The following is a 22,325-nucleotide window of genomic DNA, read 5'->3' on the forward strand; positions in this document are numbered from 1 at the left end:
CCATAACTGCCTCAAGGTAATCTTTGTACATGTCTGTAGTGAACCTTTTAGGCACATAGTAATTAGTATTTAGTTGCATCATGGTAGCACCTAGAAGCCCTACTCTGACCAGGATCCCATTGTGCTAGGAATTGTACAAACAGAAAAGCTGTCCCTGCCGCACTATGTCCCCTTGCCCCCCCAAGGGCTTTACAATCTAAGGTAATGTTCTTTTTCAGTTGGCAACATCTTATGATAAAATAAACGTAGAGGCAATGTTAAAAATTTTTAATGCCTAGCTGACAGAAATCTTCATATGTACATAACATATAATAGTAAACAATACAGATTGTGCAATCAGTATGGTGTCCCTCCTATTGACTTCAATATATTCTCTCTCTCTCCTGCTGTAGGCATATTTGGTTTCACACCATCTCTTCTCCTTTGTATCATAACGGCATGCTGTAAACAGAAGAAAGCGAGTATGAGAACACACTGATTTCTCAGAAGTCTCTGCCTCTAATTTAGCTCCTAGTGAATGTACTTCTTAGAAGTACTTTATAGCAGAAACTAGGTCCTTAACTAATACCAGTGCATTTAACTGAAGTTAAGTAACATCAGATAATCCACTTTATCGTTTCAGTAGACAGTGAAAGCAAATACTTTTAAAGAACTACAGTATTCTCATGGCAATATGTCAGATTAACTGCATAATTGTGCAACCCACCAAAAAAGCTGTTTGCAGACAAGAATTATTTAAAGTCATTAACTAAAGGATGTTGCTAGTAGAGCACAGGAGTGATTTCTCTGCTGATATTCCCACTGCAGAATGTTTTGAGTGAACAAGAAAAAGCTGGAGTTAGAAGGCAACTTAAGTGGCAGCAGCAGAACACCTCATGAGGAAGAAAAATAAAAGTTAGAATATATTAATAGGAAGCAAAATAAAGTGTAGGAGAACAATGTCAGGGAAGACAAAGTGAATAGAATGGTGAGGGAAGTTAACATAGGAAAGAAAACTCCCTGATTATATTGTTTAAAAATTTTGTTCTAATATATCCATGAGATTTGGGTCAGGATATAGTACAAGTACTAAACTGTAAGATTCAGAAGGAGACAGGGGTATTTAACACTGCAAAAAACATTTGAGTAGACCCACTCAGATTTGTAAAAAAGGACAAATATAGCAGTTTAAGACTTGCACCTATGCATTACTTTCACTTCTGAAAATTAGTTAATATAGTCATTGTTCTCAAAATTACACTGCGGCAAAACTAAAATTACTTTTGTTCTAGTATTTTCATTTTAATAGTGCTAAAACAGTAATGAAAGAACTTCAATTCATGTCAGAGTATTGACAGGATAAACTGGAATTATCTAGTGCAGAGAGTTTGATTAGTGTTAGGCCTTAGTTACCAGGATAAACTCAAAGGACTGTTTTGTTAAACCAAAATATTCTGTTTGATTGAGAATTTTGCTCAAGACTACTTACCCAAAATTTTCTGCAGTTTTTGTACTTTAAAAAATAAGAGGCACACATATCCTTTCTGTAGTTATTGTCATCCATACATTGTCTAGAAGCATCTGTTTCCTTTAATATGGAAGACAGGTCACACTTAAGAGCTGGTGGGGATAAATATATTTACACATTTTTAGTGTAATATTTCATTCTAAAAAATCCCCAGAGTATTTTATAAATTAAGATTAAGGGAGACAGCCAACTTGTCTGAGTGCTACAAACAATAGTTGGGGAAGTAGGAGAAACTTTGCATCAAGGATACTAGGGCAAACTCCTGCTCTTACAAGAATCATAGAATATCTGGGTTGGAAGGGACCTCAGGAGGTCATCTAGTCCAACCCCCTGCTCAAAACAGGGCCAATCTCCAATTTTTGCCCCAGATCCCTAAATGGCCCCCTCAAGGATTGAACTCACAACCCTCGGTTTAGCAGGCCAATGCTCAAGCCACTGGGCTATCCCACCCCCCAAAGAAAGGCCAGGGAATCTGAAAGCAAAGACTTCAATTAGGAGTTGTGGCTGCTCAGCACCTGTGGGGGGAATAAAAAAAAATCAGGTCATCTGTCCTCAGAATGCAGACAGAAGTTCTGTTTGGTTCTTTCAAAAGGTAACCAACGCAGTAAACAGCAAAATACTTGGGGGTGGGTTTTTTTTGGGTAATTAAAAAAAAAGAGGGGAACAAATCCAAGCTACAAGGATTTAAGTCTGTCCTTGAAACCACAATCAGAATTCCAAACCTGATAACTAGAAGCCTACCCCATCCATTCGTGAAGAGCTATTAACTTAATATTTTCAACTTAAAAGGTCCAAATATTACTGATGTTTACACGAACACATACACCCCTTCAGAAGGAATATGAAGCAGTATAAACGACTTGCTTTTAGAAGGAACTATCTGGGTAGTTTTCACACCCCTATAATAAAGCATCTTCAGACTAAACCATAACCGACCAATCTTACCGCTAGACATGGATTTGTATCGTGGTCTCTAAGTCGCTGCACATTTCTGGACATCCTAAAATGTCTTACTGCAGCTAGAAGCAGGAAAGAAAAGAAGTCTTTTATATTTGACCCACGAGTGCCATTAATGTTAACAGTCTCAGTATGAATTTCCATTTTAAGTGGTTTAACACAGAAACCTCTACCATAGTACATACATGCAAGATCTGGGAGAGATTTTTTTTAAACATATAATTTAGAAAAAAAGGAATATAGAAACTTGTTGAGTTTTCTGCATACAAGAGGCCTGGTTTTCTACTGTATGAGGATGGTTCATGCTCCTCTGATAGTACGAAGCAACTCAGACCAGTTTAACCAGCCACTAGGATTCCATTTTCCTAGCTATGTAGTAGCTCCTATGCCAACTCCTGACTATTAGTGTAGGGATTTGACTGAGGAAAGGGGTATGTCTCACATATTCCTACACCCCCAAATTCGCCAGATACTACAAAAGGCCCTGGGGCTTTTAACAGCCACTGCATATTTAGAGAAAACTCAAACTGTTCTAATTTAAACTGGTGACCAGCCTAGTACCCAGATGGCACAACACAGAATTGAAAAGGAACAATGTGCACACGCAAACCCCTCCTAGCTTGGGCCAAGTGCTCCTTGGCCAGTCCACAAGAATCAGGGCCACAGTGGAAACTAAGCTTTGAGTACAGAAACATCTAGATCTACTACTATATTACCAATTAGTGACATGTTTGACACACAAAAATGGTTCCCTAGGAAAATATCCACTTAGATTCTACTTAACCCACATTTAAAAATCAGATTTTTAAACAATGCTTACCTACGAATATTGAAGCTAGTTTCCAATTGCTAAACCAGTGTAAAATAAAGTAGAAAACTAGTTTCAGTTTGACACTGAGCTTCCTACTTGATCTCATTATTTTTCTACAAAAAGCTGCTGTTAAAGACAAGCTTAGAAATACAAATATAATTTAAGAGTATCTACAGTAAAAATAGCACCCTGTACTAACTCTGCTTACATCAGTAACAAATCTATTTAGTCCTTTTTACCACTGCAGAGCCAATGCACAGGAGCTAGTGGGATTCTATTACTTTTTGTAAATCAACTGAACTGTTAAGTTTCAGCTGTAGGCCATACTCTGCCCTTAGGTATACTTGGGCAGCCTCTCTGAAAACCAGGTTGTCCAGGAGCTACTAAGGGCAGAATTTGGTTTCCTAGTTTGTTTGGGGGTGGTTTTATTTACACCACAGGTAATTGTGTACAAGGAAGAAACAGCTACTTCAGTTTCAGATCTAAGACCAGAGTATATAGTTAGAACATGTTTTTTAAACAGAGTTTGAAGTTACTGAAACAAACATGGAACTCCGATGCCTTTTTAATAAGCACTTCTCCACAGGAGACCCATACTTTAGAACAGTTTCTTTTGAGAAGTATTTGAACTCTCAGATTTTAATGCTGAGGGAAGACTGCATATAAGTTAAAAATGTTAACTCACCTACTGCAAGTTTTTTTAGCAACTGTTTTCACAGAGAGCTTGATATTTTAGTTGTATTTTAACTTTGGTATCTGGAGCTAATTATTCCGTTTCTTTGCTAGAGCAAGACTGTTTTTGATCACACAGGGTTTAAAAATAAATGGATGTACACTAACTAGACAACCAGCAATTGCAGAAAAGGCCAAAAGAACTTACATCCCATTGACATCAATGCTGTTAACATGAAATTTCAGAGGTTTGCCCAAGTATTACTTATAACTAGTGTGTTGTGCTTATTTTAGAAAAGCATGATCAATAAGGGAACATTGCTGGTATGCTTTTAAGACTATCTTCATGAAAGTGACCATTCAACGAAGAGGCTGAAGGTAACTTACTGGAAGCAGATTTTGTCTAGTATTCACACTATTGTCAGTCAGTCCACAAATGACTAGTAGCTCATTTAAAGCGGATATATTTCCAGTGCTTGTCAATCGGTTTAGTCCAATTGACAATGAAATGTAGGAAGTGTATTGATTGTAAATTGAGGTTTAAAAAGTAGGTTTTGTTCTTATAAAGTTGCTTAGGTGATTTGGTTTAGAATGTACAAAAGCTTAAATATGCTAGTCTATGTGGAAACATACTACGCACTACTACAAAAAAATACTTCACATGTAAGGGCACATGGAAAATAATCTGATGGCTCCTGAACTGATTTTTCTATGAAGTGCTTCAACAACATTAGGAGCACAACCTACTATCAAGCCTGACAGGCAGGTAGGTCACATGCAAATGCTACTACTATTTGATTTAAGTTAACAGGAAGTAATCTCTCCTCTCCCTCCCCTCGGTTTTTACACATCTACAGGCTGACCTTACTGCTTTAGGAATACAGGGCCAACCCCGAACACATCAAGGGTTTGTTTATACTACAGTTTTTAATTATGTTTTACTAAATTAGTGAACAGTTGTAAACAGCACAGGCAGGGAAAATATTTATTACTAGTACAGTTTAACCCTAGGGCAGACTTGCAGTTCAAGAGCCATCAAGCTATTTTCCACGGCTCCCACTGCTGCCAAGTCTTTCAGCGGAGCCTAGCACCGTCAAGCCCCTAACACGGTCATTAACGAGGAGGACTGAATTAACACCTCGATCTGTGAGGGAGGAGGAGGAGGTTACAATAGGTGGCTGAGAGCGGTTTAGGGGCGGCCCCTCGCCTGGCCTCTCCCTTCCCAAAGCGGGGTCAAGGTGGTGCCCCCAAACACCTGCTTACGGGCAAGTCGCTTTCGCGGGCGCTGCGCTCCGGGAGCCCGGCGGGTCTCGGGAGGCCCCCCCAGGCTCCGTCCTTGAGCTGCCCCCCCAGGGACACGCAGCACACACCCGGGGGCCTGCCACACGCTTGCTCCCCCGTTTCGCCGGCAGAGGGTCGGCGCCGCGCCCCGAGGGGTGGGAGGGGGACGGGGCGCCCCCGCCGCTCGCAGAGGAGAGGGGCTGCGGCGAGGGTCACTTGCTCCCGTGACAGCGAGGCCGGAACCCCGGGCAGGGCTCGCCCGCCTCTCCGCCCGGGCCCCTCAACTGCCCGGGGCGCCCCCTGCCGCCCGGGCAGCGGGGAAAGAAGCGAACGGGCCCCGCTGCGGCTTCTTTCCCCCCCCCCCCCCCAACCCTGAGGCGGGAGAGCAAAGCCCCGCTCCTGGAGCGGCGGGTCCCCGGCCCCCGCCGCCGCCCGGACCGGGCCGCAGGGGGAAGGCGGCGCGGGACGCCCGGGCGGGCACGTCCCCGTGGGGGAGAGCAGCCCTCCGCACCCCGGCCCCGCACTTACCTCACAGGCGGCTCAGTAGGCGCGCGAGCCCCGTCTCCAATTCGAAAGACGTCAGCGGGGGCTCAGGCGGCAGCAGTTATGTAGGGGCGCAGCCTAGCCCGCTCCCGGCCCCGCGGCTCCCCCCGGACTGACACCGCCGCCGCCCACTCCCGGCTCCTCGGCCGGCTTGAGTGACAGCGCCGAGCCCGCGGCCGGGCCGCCAATCCCCGCCCGGCCCCGCCCCGCCCTGGCCAGAGCGGCGCCTCCTTCCACCAACCAGGCGGGCGGCGCGGGCCGCAGGCGCCTCCAGCGGGGCGCGGCCGGAGCCCTGAGTGACGGGGGGAGGCGGCCAACCCGCGGCGCGTGTGGGCGGCGGGCGGTGTGGGCGCGGCGTGTGCGGCAGGCTGGGCTGCACCGCAGCGCATACACTACAATGGCTGCTGGAAAGAGGGGAAAGCAAACAATTTCCAGGCCCGCCGCGTCCAGCCCGAAATATGGGAAAAAAATTACAGAAAAATCGGAGAACACTGTAAAGGGTGGAAACGGGGCGCAGAGGGGATGCTGAGGCTCCCGCGGTGAGTCTGCTGCGGGTTTGGGGGGCAGGCGCCGGGGTTTAGCAGGGAAATATCAGGGTTATTTAAATTATGAAGGGGGAGGAGGAGAAGGAGGAGGGGGGAGCGGAGAGCGGAGCAGCGGCAAGGAAAAGTTTGTGTTAATCGCGCCCCCTCCCATCTCTGAGCTGCCCCCACCATCCTTCTGGGGACCCCAAGGCAGAAAGTAGGGGAGAAAAATACATAGCCCGGAAAATGTATTTTATAAAAATATATCCTAGGAGTTTAGTCCACCCACCCCCCTTCTTCCCTCCTGCACCGTAGTAGTTAAAGAGGGAGAGAAGTTTGCCTGGGGACTCAAGGAGGGAGAGGGGTTCTCCCCCCCCCACCCCTTAGCTTCGTTGGGGAGTTCTGAAAAGTTTTTTGCAGAAGTTTTTCCCCCCCCATCTTCTAGCACCCCCCCCTCCTTCTCCAGGGTCTGTGCTGTGAATAGAGTGACAGCAGCGAGAGGGAGCGGAAGACATTAGAGACCGTGTTGCCCAAAAATGAGGGAAAAATTAATATAAATTCACCCGAAGTATCAAACCAGGCGCATTTTGCACAAAAATTTCCCGGGTGGACCCCAGTCTCCAGAGTGTGTCCTAGGAAGTAGGCAGCTCACTCTTTTGGGGGGATCTGGAGTCACTTTGGGGAACTCAGCCCCCCTTTCCTTCGTTTTGTGTGTGTGGGGGGAGGACTAAAGTTTTTCCCTTCATAATAAGGAAAAGAATGTATCTGCTCTCCCCCCTTCGAGTCGCCCAGGAGCCTTTTGCTTCCCTCATTCGAGTATGTTTAGAGGAAAGTGTGAATCCAAGTTAGTGCTGACTGTTGTTGCATTGGGGAGAGGGGTTTGTTAACTGAAAGCAGGAGAGATCCGGAGAGAGAGAGAGCAGGGACAGCTTGTTGTCAGTATCATAAACAACCAAAATGGAGGGAGAACTGAGGCATATAACAAAATAAAAATTAGAAAAAAATTCCCAAAAATACTTAAAAATCGGGGCCGATCCCCCTTTTCTTCCTAAGGGTAGCAGAATAAACCCCGTGTCCTTGCATGCCCCTATTAACGTTTCAGGGAGCAAGGAGTTAATATTTATTATTTTTTTTGTTGATGAATTCTTTGGAAAGGCAAAAGCCTCTTATAACTCGCCACCGACAATAAGAAAACGTGAAAATCCCATTCAGATGAGAGAGGTGGGGGGAGATGATACTGCAGAAACTACATAATTTGGGGGTAATGTGGAGTGATTTTTAGATAAGATAAATGCTATAGTTGCTCCTTTATAACTTCCTTTTTAATGCTCTTTGTGTGCGGTTGGTTTCTCTTTTTCTTGTTTTTTGGCCGGAATGTAATGCCTTTGTAGTGTCACTTTCTTGATCTAATTAGGATGTGTGAAGCAAAGAGTAAACCTTTCCGGTTTATAAAGTACATTTTCGTTGCATTTGAAATTCAAATTTTACTTGTGACTCCATCCTCTATTTAAACTGGATTCTTCAGTGTAGTGCTGGATTGGAACATTACCTCATAGAGAGAAAGTGAGGGCACCTCTTCTGGCGTAGAGGGCGCAGAGTAAGGGCACCTCTTCTGGGGATGCCTTGTGATTTCACTGGCATGCTTAGTTCACCTGTCTGTGTCCCATAAAGAATGTATTCAGCAGCCTTCTCGTTTTATTTATATAAAATGATGCCTCATCTTGCATCACATTGAAGTTAATGCGAAAGTGCTGCTGATGTTGGTTCCACGTGGGATCAGGGACAGAGCAGGGCATTTTAAAGAGACAGCTTCTCTTTTCTTATAGTTCTCACCTATGCAGAACCTCTGCCTAAAGCAAAGGGGTGGTTCTGGTTTTTTTTAAGATAAAGACATTAAATTGACCTTTGTATGATAAATTAATGCCACATAATAGGGATAAACTTGCAGATTCGTTTGGATCCAAGCATTTCTTTTGTGCGTAGCAAGCCTTCAGGAGAGTTTTCTTAATGCATTAGTTAAAATGCTGTGTTTTGGAAACGATTTTGGAATGGATGTTGCAGAAATTAAAAAGTAACATTATTAATATAAAATATAGTATACTTCTACTAGTTCTCAATTTCTTGAAAGGAGACTAAAGGCTATTATGTAACAAAATTTCATAGCCATCTTGTAAAAAGTTATTAAGTGCATAATTTTCACTTTGAGTAATTTCAGCTTTATGGGGGACATGTAACTGTCTGTTGAAAAGCAGTGCAAAGCTTCTTCTGTATTTAAAACCTGTGAACAGTTCCAAAAGGTTTTGAAAATAGTGCAATAACTGTTTGCTTTTAATTGGCCAAACTAAGGGCTTTTTACATGTACACCTTAGCTGTGTAATTCTAACATCTCTTGAAAAATTACCTTCAGTTTTTTAAAGAATCTTAACTACACTCAAGCTCCATATATATACATTTAACATCAGTATGGTAACTGGTACAGATTCCTGCTGTATTTTTAATTTGTAAATATTTAACTACTATGATGTGAATTGTTCCACTTGTCTATATGTCTGTATCTTGTATGTATTTTAATTCTCAGTAAGACATCTAACTTTTAAAATTCTTAGCATAACTTCTTAATATACTAATTAGATATCTTTATCAGAAATTATTACATTTTTTCATTACAGTTGATTTGTTTGTGTAGCCTTTATATTTAATTCTAAATTAAAACTTAAATACAAGGAATCCACTTCCGGAGATAGAAGGAGGGCTGAACTTGTAGGGAAGCCTTTTCAGCAAATGGCTTCTTTTGCCCTATAGACATTAAATATGAGTTGTTATAGGCCACTGTGTTCAACAGGCTGTGCTTACAAGCAATCCGTACCTTTATTGTAAATGTGACTTGTTGACTGGGATAGGCTTGTGGTTACAGATTTGGAAGAAATCACACAGTTTTCCAGTGACTCAAGCTTTGAAAATTAAATCACATCAACTATTCTTAGGCAAAAAAAAAGCTCATTAAGGGGGAAGGATTAATCTGCTAGCATGAAGGAATGAAATTGTACATTTTTACAGAACTGTCTTTCCATGTTTTAGAGATCTTTCATATATTTATAAAAGAATTCAAATTTAGAAGGGCCTCTCCAATTATTTTTCCATAAACCTTTTCTTTTTTTGTTGATTAAAGTTATACTTACCTAAAAAACCCCAGAAATTTGATAAAATTCTTGAAGTGTCATATGTTTATTTAGTGTAGTGCAATTTTTTAGTTCTTTAGTTATACAGAAGTAACTTTATTACACTAGTTAATGATACCGAAAATAAGTTTTTTTTTTTTTTTTTAAATTTAAACTAATGCTACATTGATGATAATCGGAAGTATTTAATGTAAGACATCTCATTTATTTGGAAACTTAAATTATCATTTACTTTTTGTAATCCTGAATATAGATATAGGCATTTTTCATAACATCAAGTGTGGTGTAACAGTTGCTGAGTATCTTTTTTGACTCACAACTGCTTATTGTGAAGTGAATCCAGTACACCCAAGTGTAGTACAAAATTCAGACGCTCTAATTTGGGTTTGATCTATATTCTATTTTTCTACTTGAGTATATGTTAAATGTTACTTGATAGTATTCTTTATACCCCTAGTTGCTCTCATTTTGTAGAATACGGAGTTATTCTTAGAGCGATGAGGTGATGTTTGGTAGAAATAAAAGTAACATTTCAGGGAACTGAAGGTTTTAGAATTTAAATTTCCTTTTTCTAATATCTATAGCTCTGACTTGATACATGATAAATCATTTGAAAATTTGCCCTTTAAGTATCTAAGGAAATAAATGTTCATGGGCTGTTGTTGGTAAAGTTGTCCTAGTTTCTGTAGGTAAATTAGAATGTTCTAAATGCATTAAAAACTTTTGTAGGCATTTATCTGTCCTATCAGATAATGTTTGCGTAGGTTTTATTAGCTACAGTGATTCTAAAATTGTTCAACAAATGCAAGAATATAGATTCTCATACATTAAACTTTTCTTGCACACTTAATCTAAGTATGGTTCTTGGCATGCACACTTTATTTAGTAAATTAACCTGAAAAATGAGTTTCCCCAAGCACAGATTTTTGAATTTTAAATTACAATTTTTTCAAGTTTTTCACTTTATTTAATGCAAAAATTCACTGCATCCAAAGTGGAACTATTTTTAATGGTCATCCATCTCCAAAGCTATTGAGTCAAAATGGTGCCCTTAAGTCTCCTCCTTTCAGTGCAGTGCAGATGTTTTATAAAATGAATGGGATAAAGTGGGTGACTACTTATGTTCTGAATTAACAAGTATTGTAATGGTTTTAAATGATTTTACTGAAAGACTTGTTTTATTTCAGAAACTAAAACTTAAGGTTTTTATCTGTTATCTATAACATGGTAGATCTTAAAAACTAGCTTTCATGATTAGAAAAATTTTGTTAGGAAGGTGTCCTAAACAAGTTAATTTGTTTACCAAAGGATAATATTTTGGAAAATGTAAAACATGTAACAGTGCTTAAACCATCCTCAGATGCATTGTAGTGTTAAAAGGAACTAGCAACCATCTCTACTGAGGTGACAGTATACTTGGTGAGAATATCCTCTTGAAATAGAATAGTGAGCTTTTAACTTTCTTTACTTTTGATATTGCATATTTCTATCTGCCCAGTGAACTGCTAACCATCTTTAACCAATTACCAAATGTTTAGGTAGCTTTAGGGAACTATTTCAAAATAATTCAAATATGAGAACAAAGTAACATTTTATATTGATCAGTTGTGAAATAAGTGTTTTGGAGTTCTAATGTATGGCAGAAGATTGCTACATTTAGCTAGTAAAATATCTTGCTAATAAAATGTGTGTTTTTTCCTGTTAATCAAAAATCACATCTAGGACTTAGTCAAATGTTTATTGATTTATAAATTATGCAAACTTGGGGTTTGAACTTAAAACATATTACTTATAACTCATTAGACTTGCTCAAGCAGGTTCCTATACTTTAAATTATTTTAATGTAATGGGGAACATAATTATCTATTATCTACAGTTGAATAGATTGCAATTAGTAATGGATTTTAAATGACCACTTGTCCACAGAACATCAAACATAACTACACCAAATATGAAAAGAGTTCTAATTGTTTTGTATTACAATAATTAGAAATCTTCTGCTATGAGAACCTAATAATGAATAGCTTTGATCATAATAATGCCATGTTAAGTTCTGCTTTCAAGTATATTAATCTGCTACTTGGATTCTTTTCTTCCCTCTACCCTCAAAGTGTACACCTGCCATTCTCATCTTTTTAGGGCATATTAGCAGAAACTCCAAGTACAATTTCATATTTTAAAAAAAGTTGACAAGACATTCTGTAATACTGTAAAAACCCCAAAATTGTGATGTGATACTACTTACAAAGATGGGTCATTCTCACAGAATATATTAAAATTGTTAATATTTAAATGGTCCATGGATAACTTGTAAACAGAGTTACTGCAGGATCATGGTATTAAAACTGCCCACAGTGACTGAGGGGAATCTGAGATGACTACATATGAAGTGTGTGTGTGCATACTTGAACATTGAGAAGTGAGGGAGCTTATGCAATTATACTCCTGTTAATAGGATAAATTAACTTGTTTTGTAAGCTTTCCTAATATCTCTTATTACCTTTAAAATACACTTATCTGTTTAGAATTTGAATACATTTTGTCCAGTATATTTTAATAAAAAGTAAATGGATAAAATTCTGTTCTCAGATGCACCATCAAACCCTGCTGATTTCAGTGGCGTTGCATAGGTGTAAATGAGGGTAGAGTATGGCCCAATGTTCATGATTTTCTTTTTTTTTTTTTTGTCAAAATAATAAAGCATAAAAACAAAGACTAAAATAGGTAAAACAAGTGAATGTACCCAAGGTAGGCAATAATGCATAGAACAGTAATTTAAAACTATGAAGTAAAATAACTTTATTGAATTATAAGAAGTTAAATGGGAACCAGAAGAGCAAAGTTTAATATGACCATAGAAAGAAATGAAGAAATACATATGTAAAGGAACTTGAAAATACAAAAAGTGTGTATTCCAGTAAATTGAATTGTTATAATCTTCTTTTGCACTTAACATGCCAAATGCCTCTCTGAGGAGAATATCCCTAGAAATCAGATTAGAAAGTGTTTAATGGGAATTTTGTCATACTTGTTTTGAGTAATGTTAGGGTAACTAAAAATAATTTCGTGTTTCTGTAAAAGATAGGTCATCTAGTTGTGTAGTTTGCATGCTGATAGCGACCTAGAATTTTCAGTAAATGTCTTTTCAAATCTTTACTATCACATATACTATAATCAAACAATTTACTGTAAAGTTCTACTCTGCATATAGTGCATACAGAGTCGTACATATTTTGATGTGGGGTCAAATTTAATATTTTTAGACTGTCAAAAACTCTAGATTTTTCATTAATACAGTTTGCATAGTAGAATCTTGCTTATTCACATTGATTAGGGATCCCATTCCCAATTACTGAATTGTGCAAATCATAAAGTAAGCAAACAAAAAGCAAGGATAATGCATCACAAAGCTCATCGTGTTTGTTGATTTGACAAGTGTGCACTGCGGTGTATCTAACTTAGTAGTAAATGTTCTGAAACATATTTTGAGAAAGCATTCAAGTCTGAATTAATGAGACATCACTACAACATCATGCTGTTAAGCCTCTGAGAAGTGCAAAGACCAATTCCTATATACAAATTAATGAGATTTTACTAGACTACTTTTAATAAGCCAGTGCTTACTGTGATATATGTATTCATCATGGCTGTTACCAATTTCTTTAAAAATGAGACTTTTCTGATCTGTTAGGGAGGATGTTGCAGTCGTTGAATTATGTGTAATATAGGAAACTATTCCAGACTACTAAGACAGACCTTTTGAAAAGGACCATTTAAAAAAAGAAAAAAAAATTCTATCCCAAAAGTAAAGGAGTTCTGGCAGTTTAATAATAATCTTCAAGACTGTATATTTAGTAATAAAATATATGTTAGACTTGGTAAATTTTTATTATTTTTTGAAACTCTTAATATAAATAAAAATTCCTAAAGTGATATTAATTGTACATTTAATAAAATTGCTTCATCTCTAGCGATTACACTATTCATCACTTGTAAGTATGGATTTGCATTTTCATACTCAATATCTAAAATTGAAATAATTAACCTCTACAGCTTGCAGCTATTCTTGTGTGTTTAGTCAAATGGCATACTACAAAGGGTTTCATATACATTACCTACTGAATATTATCAGATACTATTGTCCATTTCCTCCAAAAAGTATTTTAAACAAAATGAATGAAAAAGCCCTTAGAATTTAGCCACTTTGTCTGAAAGCCAAATACAGATATTGTCAAAGCTGATTTTGTTCACTGGAAGATATTGTAGTTAATGCAGATTTAATTGATCTCATCCAGGAGACTTTAAGAAACTGTGAACCATGGAGCTTAAAAAACAGCTCAAACATGGCTGATCACAATAGGTGCCAGTTTAATTTGAATCTGGTGGACTTTTCTTAGTGACTTGACATAATTTTCTTTAGTGTCTTAATACTGGGATTATGTATAGACTAAACCATTCTAATTAAACCCAACCAAAATATATTATGGGCTACTCTTCAGTTTCAGAAAGAGTAATAAAAATATTGTTGCACATATGAGTGCATGATATTACTACATACTGCTTTAAATGGTGTTTAAATACAGGTATAAGCATACCAATACAATGAAATCGAGAGGACCGTTATTCCTAAGTGATAAAACTTCATAATTTGTTACTTAAGAAGTTATTGATAAGCATATTATGTTATGTTAATCTAGTTATTCAGATTGTTCTTGCTGATGTAAAGTTCATGACTGTAGAAACTACCATAAAAAGTTCATATAAAATAATTATCTAGTGTTACACTTTTGTTCTTTATGCTTTTCAAATGTAATTGCTTCCTTATAATAATTTTTGAAGATGTGTTGCTTCATGTGAAACGTTTGTGTATGTTTCTCTTTGGTCCTGAAATCAAAGTCAAAAAGTGGTCTTGACTTTTATTCTCTCAATTAGTTTCTTCCTATGCATGACATCACTCTTGCTGGTAGTATTACAAATATAGAAATTGGATTGTAAGCTAAAATGGAAGACTAACTACCACTGGTAATTGGGTGATGGGAGAAAGCCCAAACTGGATGAATATTGATACTAGCCTCCGAGAAAGAGATGTGAGTTCTTGAGGACTTGGAGTACTCCTTGCAATCAAATATATGATGTATTATCATTTCCCATAGGAAATACTTGAGCATACTCGTTGCTACCAACTGCTGTAGAAAGCAAACAGAAAAATAGATTGTGGTTTTAAAAAAAGATGCACTGTGAAATACATTACTTGGTAAGTATCATTTGTATAGGTAACTCATTTCCCTGAAACGTAATCAATTTTTCTACCTTTGAAAACTGGACCACTCTACGGTATTTTTTTAAGAGAGCAAGTAAGCTAAATATATCTTGGATAGCAAGTAGATACAGATGGTACTAAAAAGTCAGTGTGTTCATGTAAATCTAACTTGATTCTTTTTGTTAAATTTATATGCTGAAAGGGAAGTTGATTTTTGAGTAATCTTTAACTGACGAGTTTACTAGTTCAGTTGTTTGCAAAAGAAGTAAGGGTAGTTTGGCATATGTATGAGTCTTTTCTATTTTTAAGATATTTTCATGGAAGTTTTTAAAATCTTGAATATAAAAAGAGGGTGTATTTTTCATGACACTTGGTGGGAGGGGCGCTCTAGCAATTTAATCTGGTGGGGATAGACATTTTGAGAAAAATGAGGCCCAGTAGTTTTTACTACTTCAATCACACTGTTAGTTACAGCCATGAAGCTCTCAATATATTCAGTTAGCTTGGGTCAAAGTCCACAAACCCTGCTTGGGAAAGTTGACGTCACTAAGAGTTTTGTCTCAGTAATGACTTTAGGATTGTATTCTTTGTTCTTCATAGGGGTGAGTGACAAGCAGATGGACACCTCTTCGTTGATATAGATTATACAGTATTAAGCTTTCCTCTGATGTATGTGTACATGTTTTCTGAAGGAATTAACTCATTATGTTAGATAACCTATTTTAGTGATAAATCTCTTTATTCTCTGAATTAACAGAGGCTTCTTTTATGTCCAGAGTTTCATGTTAAGATCGTAGTTAAACTGTGCTTGAATATGATGAAATAATCATTTCTATCAAACTGTCCTTTCAGTGAAAGGGTTGATAATAACGTCATTTATGGTGTTTTAATCAAGAAAAAAGTCATCTCTTTGAGTAGGAGTGGAATACTCTAAAACTAGCTCTTTAAGTAGTACTTAAACTTAATTATATTCAGCTCTCATGACAGTTGTGGGAAATGTGCATTGCAGAGTGTAGGGCTTAGCTGACTTGTGAATTCTTCCCTCCCAACACATGGTAAATAGGTGTCGTCTCCCTCCCCACCCCACCCCCCAAAAAAAGGAAAAAAGCTTTAAAGGCAGTTTATTTGCATATATATCCAGCCTTTCTGAAGCAGAGGCCTTTGCAAGAAATTAAAGGAACTAACGACAAAAATAGGTTTGCATCTCTCTTAAGGTTTTGATGTGCTGTACATATTTGTAAATGCATGCTGTGACTTCATATAAACTCAGATATTTAGATTGGAAGACAGAGAACAAAATATATGCACAGCCTGTTGTGTGCAGCCATGCAGTGTATGACAGTGCCCAATTCTTTAGCCCAGTTGTCCTGCCCTTTTGCCCAGGGAACTGAGGTTGCTGCCTTTAGATGCGAGTCTATTTCATATGTTTCTCTGCATTTGATAGGCTTGTTAGTAGCTTAAGCAGTTTGTTTCACGTGACTGCTTATAAGGTGCTCTTATGGGCAGTGTCAATAATATAATATATGGTCTGATCTATAGAACTTTTAGACAAAAAATACATAGTTTCCCTTCGTGCCCTCAAGCAGTAAAGCCAGCAGCTGTTCTTCATTGCAAGCCAAAAAATACCCAACCACAATTAAATTCAGCCAGTACTCCCCTACCTCACAAGCCCTCTCCCCTTTTCATTCCCAAATTCTAAGTAAATTGATAGTCATTACAGTATGCCCTGCGGATCAAGAGTTTCATGCTGTTTCAGTCCAAGGACTAGATTGAAAATAGTGAGCACCTGCCAGAGAACAATCTAATGACAGCTCCCCTTCTCTTTATACCAAAGGGACTCCAGTTTGTGTGTCTTCTGATTGTTGGCATGAGAAGAGAAGCGGTGTCTCAAGTAGGCAAGAACCAAGTCATTTAGGGCTTTGAGTCAATACCAGTACTTCAGACTCCATTGTGAACCTAATCATCAGCCAGGGCAAATCAAGGAACACTGGTGTCACGTGCTTCCAACAAGATAACACAGCGACTTGGTTAGTAAATAATTTAACAGATTACCTCTTTCCACACTGAAGGGCAAGGGACTCTTCTTTTTTCTTGCCACTTTCCTGTTCAGGAGTGGTGACTTTTTATAGCCTTTTTCCAAAACTCATAATTGTATGCCTGGCTACATGCAAATTGGTGTGTCTAAGGTCTGTTGATATCCAGTCCATGTACTGAGTCTTTGGCCTCCCCCTTGGTTGTCTTCAGTCCACAATCATTGTAAAGGCCATCTTACCAATATAACTTGGAGGTCTCCGCTGGACATGTCCATACCAATGTAGCCTCACCTTCCTCAACTTGTCCTCAGTTGGGGCAAGCCACAGTAGGCCCCTCCCAGTCTCATTTTGTTTTTTATATTGGAGTATCCAACCATTTGACCATCTGAACATCTTCATTTCTGTGGTAGAGGGCATACTGATTTCTTTCTTGTGGCTGGCCATCTCTCTTTGCTCTATACATTAAGCTGGGTCAAATTATTGGCATCTTTTTATCAGAGAGAACTGGGGTCAACTCCTGCCATTTGCACCAAGCAGCTTTGGTATAATGCCAGGCATAACTCAGGAGGGCACCAGTGATGGGTGGGGAACTACTGTTAGGAATTTGGTTGTTTGTAAATAAGGAAAAGTATGGGAGTTTTCAGTAGGAAAACATCACAATTAGTCCAAAACAGCATAACTCCACTAGCAAATATATCCCTGAAATTGTTTTATTTAAAAAATTAATTAATTAATTAAAAGTACTTGCTGAATTCTGAAGCTCCATGTTGCTACAGCAACATTGTCTAGCAATGTGTTAATGTTGTATTTAAGAATACTCAAGAAGTTTAATGTTGATCTTGAAATCATTTTAGATTTCTTTTTCAAATTTCAGAATTAAAAGGAAATATTGAGTGACATTATTAAAGCTAGAAACACTTAACAAATTAAATACACTATATACTCTATTTGAGTCAAGTATTTTTTCTAAACAAATTTTAATATATGTATTATGTAGCTTCAATTGATTGCACAATACTGTGGATTGGACATAGAATAAAAACTTCTGTTTGTTAAAATTACTGTACTCAGTGTATTTGCCTTCGTTGGAATGTTGTTCTGTGATTGCATCATTTTTAGTTTATACAGCTTTGTGCTAATGTCTTATTTCCCCAAATGAATTTAATTACATTGTCCTTCCTCTCTGATTATTGTATGTAGCATGACTGATTCAGTAGATCAAAAGTTATGGTTATTGGAAAACAGGATTAATATTTTATACTTTTGCTAACACCACCTTAAAAATAGCCACATCAAAGATTATGCTTTTAAGTCTAATGTTGTAATCTATTAAACCATACATCATTCTGCGTGGAATGTTTTTAAACTGAGGCAGTTGTCCCTTACAACGGTTTGTCTGAGTGGTTTCAAGTTATTACAGAAGTACACGTACAACATTTGAACTGTATGGGGATAGAATTGTGTTACAAGGTCTCAATGGAGTGCAGTGAGTGGGTAGTGCCAATTTAACAGTATTTCCAGGAATTGTATGAAATGTATAGCTCAGTGTAGTTTGGCTTACATTAAGGCATTCTGGATATTGCAAACAAAATTGTTATTAAAACTAGTATATTTAAAAGCTAAATTTTTAAATAGCAGCTTGCTGCTGGTAGACACTCAAATTCTGCCCACTACTTGTACCTTCTCTCAGGTGAGCAGTGAAGTGTTTGTTTTATTTTAAATGAGTTATATTCCTGAAACCAAATATCTAATATTGTATATTAAAATTTTTCCAGAAATGTTAGAGTTTTGGAGGCTCATCTGAAGTAGAAAACTCTGAGCAGGATCAGTAACATCTTCCATATTTTTGTTTCTTTCAATCACATATTCCTCTTTTTAATTTTTGTAAAAGCGTCTTCTGTTGCTGTATAAAAGACCCTTAACTAACATCATGGGAAACAGTGAAACGGACAATGCACAAAATTCTGAGAAATGCATAAAATACAAAAATAGATATTTTCCTTATCTTTTGACTTCAGTAATTTTAAGTGTTACTTGTAACAACAGTAGATTAAAAAACTGAGGTTGGTGTGCCTTTCTTTTTTAAGATGACTGTCCCTTTAAACATCAAAAACTAAAACCTGCAATATGTTAAACTGTTTAATACAAGGACATTTGCATGTACCTAAGTTAATTTAGATTGCGAAGTCTATTGAAGAAGCTTAGCAAGAACAGTTTTCATTCTAAATTATCATCTAACAGCAAAAGGTAGAATATCTGAGAAATGTTCAATTAGTTATTACTACTTGATAGTAGTAGTAGGCTGTCTATAGGATTTAGTGATACCTAAATGGCAGGTTAAAGTACATAACATTACTCCTGTGCCAAAAAATTAAAAATTCTGCACACAATGTTTTAGAATTCTGCATATTTTATTTGTCAAAATAACACTACATAATCACGCCAGTTTCAGTTATTTTGGTAATTTATTTCAGAATACCTATCAGCAGCTATGTCTGTAACAATACAGACACACAAAAATTCCTCCAGGAGTAGTGTGTTAAGGAAACCCCTATGACAACCCAGTTCCTGTTTCTGTGCCCCCTCCCCCAGAGCCCAGCAGGAGGGCCAGACACCCACAGCTCCTCCGCACCAGAGCCCAGCTACGGCCTCCCCGCCCCCAGTTCAGACACTCACATGCACCCCTTATCCCCCACCACTCAGAGCCCAGCGGTGGGGCACCCCCAACCTAGATATCTGCACCCATCCCCCTCATAGCCCTTCTGTGGGGCCCCCAGCTCAGATACTCGCACCCCCTCTCCCCGGAGCCCAGGGATCCAGAGGGAGAAACAGCCTGATGCTGGGTCCTGGGCTTGTATGGAGTTACCTGCATGGCGCTGCCCTCTCCTTCCTTGAGGATGTGCTGGGAACTGCAGCTGCCAGGAACCCTCCAGCTCCTTCCCACTTCCCCTGGCAGTGTCTTCTATTTGTGAGCTGGGCTCTGCTGGATCCAGTGCCCCCTAGAGGCGGTCAGGAGCTCTGCAGCCCATTTCAGGGGGGCAGAAATTCTGTGCAAAAAACATTAATTTCTGTGCCAATTCTGCATTGTGCGGTGACACAGAATTCCCCCAGAGTAAACTTAGAAGTCTTCCTGTTGCCTGTTTGATGAGCTGTCATATTATCCACAATGGTATGCTATTGCTAAGAGCTCTGAGGAGTATATAGAGCCAAACTCAGCCCTATTGTAACTTTACAGAAACCAGCAGAATTATACAAAGGATGAATGTGACATATATTGCTTACTAATGTACTTAACTCCTTTTAAAATAAGAGCAGTGCATTTTCAAACAGAAGAAAATTTCAAATATGCCTTACAAATTTTGCTAATAAGTAACAAACTAAACTATGTTTCATTATTATTTTATTTCAGAGCTGCACCTACATCCACAATCATATGCCATTCAATTAGGAATCACAGAACAATGAGGGTTGGGGAAAAGGTGGGAGATGAGATAGAAGTACTGGTAAACATTTAAAGGTAAAGCCACAGTGCCATACTGAGAAAATAATGACAAGCTAAGAAATGTTATTCTAACAAATATTTCGCTGTAATCCTGTATCTGTTATCTGTGAAAATATTTATATCCCTCTCAACACAATTTAATCTAATAGATAATTTAAATATTTTTAACCTTAGTCATTTTATAAACCAATATCATGGTGTTATAGCAGAAGAATAGCAAAAGACAAATTATTAACAAAACCTATGTAAAACAAATGTCTTTAAATAGACTGAAATAGGACTTGTCTACACGTACAGTGATGCAGCTGCGCAGCAGTCGCGCTTCGGTGAAGACAGTATTACACCAGTGGGAGAGCGTAATCCATCTCCTCAAGAGGCAGTGAAGCCTTCCCGTTGACATAGCGCTATCTAAACTGGGGGTCAGGTCAGTATAACTACGTCACTTGGGTGTGGCTTTTTCACACTCCTGAGTAACGTAGTTTTACCAATGTAAATTTCTAGGGTAGACCTGGCCTGAGACTATTCCCAGTACACATTCTGAACATTTACAGTATAAAGCCTTGGTGGGAAAGCTGTTGCATTAAGCTGTCTGTTTCAAAGCTGTGCAGCGAACCTTTCTAGCAGGTAGGATGTTTGGTTCTTCTAAGATCATATCTTAACTCAAGCTAATTCTGCAGTAATTTACGCTCCAATTAAATCCTTTTTAGTTAGGTTAGCTAAAATGAGAACGGCCATACTGCAAAATAACACTCGAGCAGCACAGTGTAATTGGATTAACAGTGGAGAGTAACTATGTCCCAACTGCATTACTAGCTTGAGTGTCATCAACACTTCAGCCTATGCTCCTTTATGGTCCAGCTAGCTTGTGTAAGAGATTTTTGTGTGTGTACAGGATTGGGTTAAGGGCAACACTTGAGTTATACCGTGAACTAACTGCACTGAAGACAAGCCCTAATATCAGCAACTGGTATATGTAGCTCCCTAAAACAGCAAGTGAACAGTGGAGCTATCTCAATCTGCAGCAAGATTACAGAGAACTACTGTCTGCAGATTCCCTTACTAAGTTGATAAGATAAATGCTAAATCAAAGCTTTCCCCCCAAAATAACTAAAGTGCATTTACTCAATAAAAGAATAATATTGTATAAACTTAGAATGGTAGTTGAGGGTTGTATATCTGTCTGGTTGGGCTTGTTGGTTTCTTTGTTTTGGTTGAGGGGCAGGAGGTGTTAGGAAACTTAAAACTAACTCATTTCTCTCAGGAGATTCTTTAGTACTTTTGTTCTCTCTCAAACACACTCAGCAATCTTATATAAAATTAAAGTAGACTATTGCTTATTTGCAGACTCTAATTCTGCCAACCAGGAAAGACTTACGACCGCTGTAGTGAATGAGATTTCTTAATAATAAGAATTGTTTTCAAAAAATACTTTACAGCATGTTTAAATCGTGAAGTATTATTAAAATGATCCAAAAAATGGCAAAATAATAAACACAGATTCTTTTTACTTGTTCACTTGCTAATTTGCAGAAGTATTGTTCATGATGGGTTTCCCAATCATTATGAGCTTAAGAGGTTAATGTGTCCTCCAAGTTTCCTGACATACTAGCCTGGCTTAATGCAGGGATTGGCAACCTTTGGCATGCAGACCGCCAGCGGCCGGTCCAGTTTGTTTACTTGCCGTGTCCGCAGGTTTGGCTGATCACGGCTCCCACTGGCCGCGGTTTGCCGCTCCAGGCCATTGGGGGCTGCGGGAAGCAGTGGTCAGCACATCCCTTGCATCAGCCAGTGGGATCTGCGATTGGCTGAACCTGCAGACATGGCAAGTAAAGAAACTGCCTGGCCCGCCAGGGGGCTTACCCTGATGGGCTGCATGCGAAAGGTTGCCAATCCTTGGATTAATGTAACATGTATTATCTTTACAGAGATTCCTCAACTTTTCCTTACCTTAAAAATATCCTAGTTTAAATTATTTTTATTAAGTAACTTGTTTCTTAGGAAACTGTTAAATACCTCCAAATACCTTGCCCTTTATATCTAATATTTTTGCAACTAA

At 38.5% G+C, this 22,325-nt stretch overlaps 2 protein-coding genes across 11 annotated transcripts in view; one reads left to right on the forward strand and one right to left on the reverse strand.

Annotated features, from left to right (window-relative positions):
- Nucleotides 1-252: 252 nt before the first annotated feature.
- CHCHD7 (coiled-coil-helix-coiled-coil-helix domain containing 7) lies at nucleotides 253-5,925 on the reverse strand. 4 transcript variants are annotated; one of them, XM_043539599.1, is made up of 5 exons: nucleotides 5,757-5,922; nucleotides 3,285-3,313; nucleotides 2,453-2,526; nucleotides 1,469-1,567; nucleotides 253-441 (listed from the first exon to the last, which is right to left on the reverse strand). In XM_043539599.1, the coding sequence occupies exons 3-5, from the start codon at nucleotides 2,504-2,506 to the stop codon at nucleotides 337-339; spliced, it is 258 nt and encodes an 85-aa protein (XP_043395534.1). In that variant the 5' UTR covers nucleotides 2,507-2,526; nucleotides 3,285-3,313; nucleotides 5,757-5,922; the 3' UTR covers nucleotides 253-336. The 4 variants fall into 4 exon arrangements, 3 of the variants coding, with proteins under 3 accessions (XP_043395534.1, XP_037748516.1, XP_043395535.1); XM_037892588.2 differs by lacking the exon at nucleotides 3,285-3,313 and having other exon boundaries at nucleotides 5,757-5,923; XM_043539600.1 differs by lacking the exons at nucleotides 3,285-3,313; nucleotides 5,757-5,922 and having other exon boundaries at nucleotides 1,469-1,599.
- A 140-nt stretch (nucleotides 5,926-6,065) lies between these two features.
- PLAG1 (PLAG1 zinc finger) overlaps nucleotides 6,066-22,325 on the forward strand; it is a 57,994-nt gene continuing 41,734 nt past the window's right edge. The window contains exons 1-3 of one of the 7 annotated variants that reach the window (XM_037892591.2): nucleotides 6,126-6,310; nucleotides 14,628-14,728; nucleotides 16,569-16,761. The gene's annotated coding sequence lies outside the window, so the exon portion shown is untranslated. Of the gene's footprint in view, nucleotides 6,311-14,627; nucleotides 14,729-16,568; nucleotides 16,762-22,325 lie in introns of all 7 variants that reach the window. The other 6 variants (XM_037892596.2, XM_037892593.2, XM_037892592.2 and 3 more) reach the window with 6 other exon arrangements.

Source organism: Chelonia mydas, chromosome 2 (genome assembly GCF_015237465.2).
Source record: "Chelonia mydas isolate rCheMyd1 chromosome 2, rCheMyd1.pri.v2, whole genome shotgun sequence".
In the NCBI taxonomy this organism is placed as follows: domain Eukaryota; kingdom Metazoa; phylum Chordata; order Testudines; family Cheloniidae; genus Chelonia; species Chelonia mydas.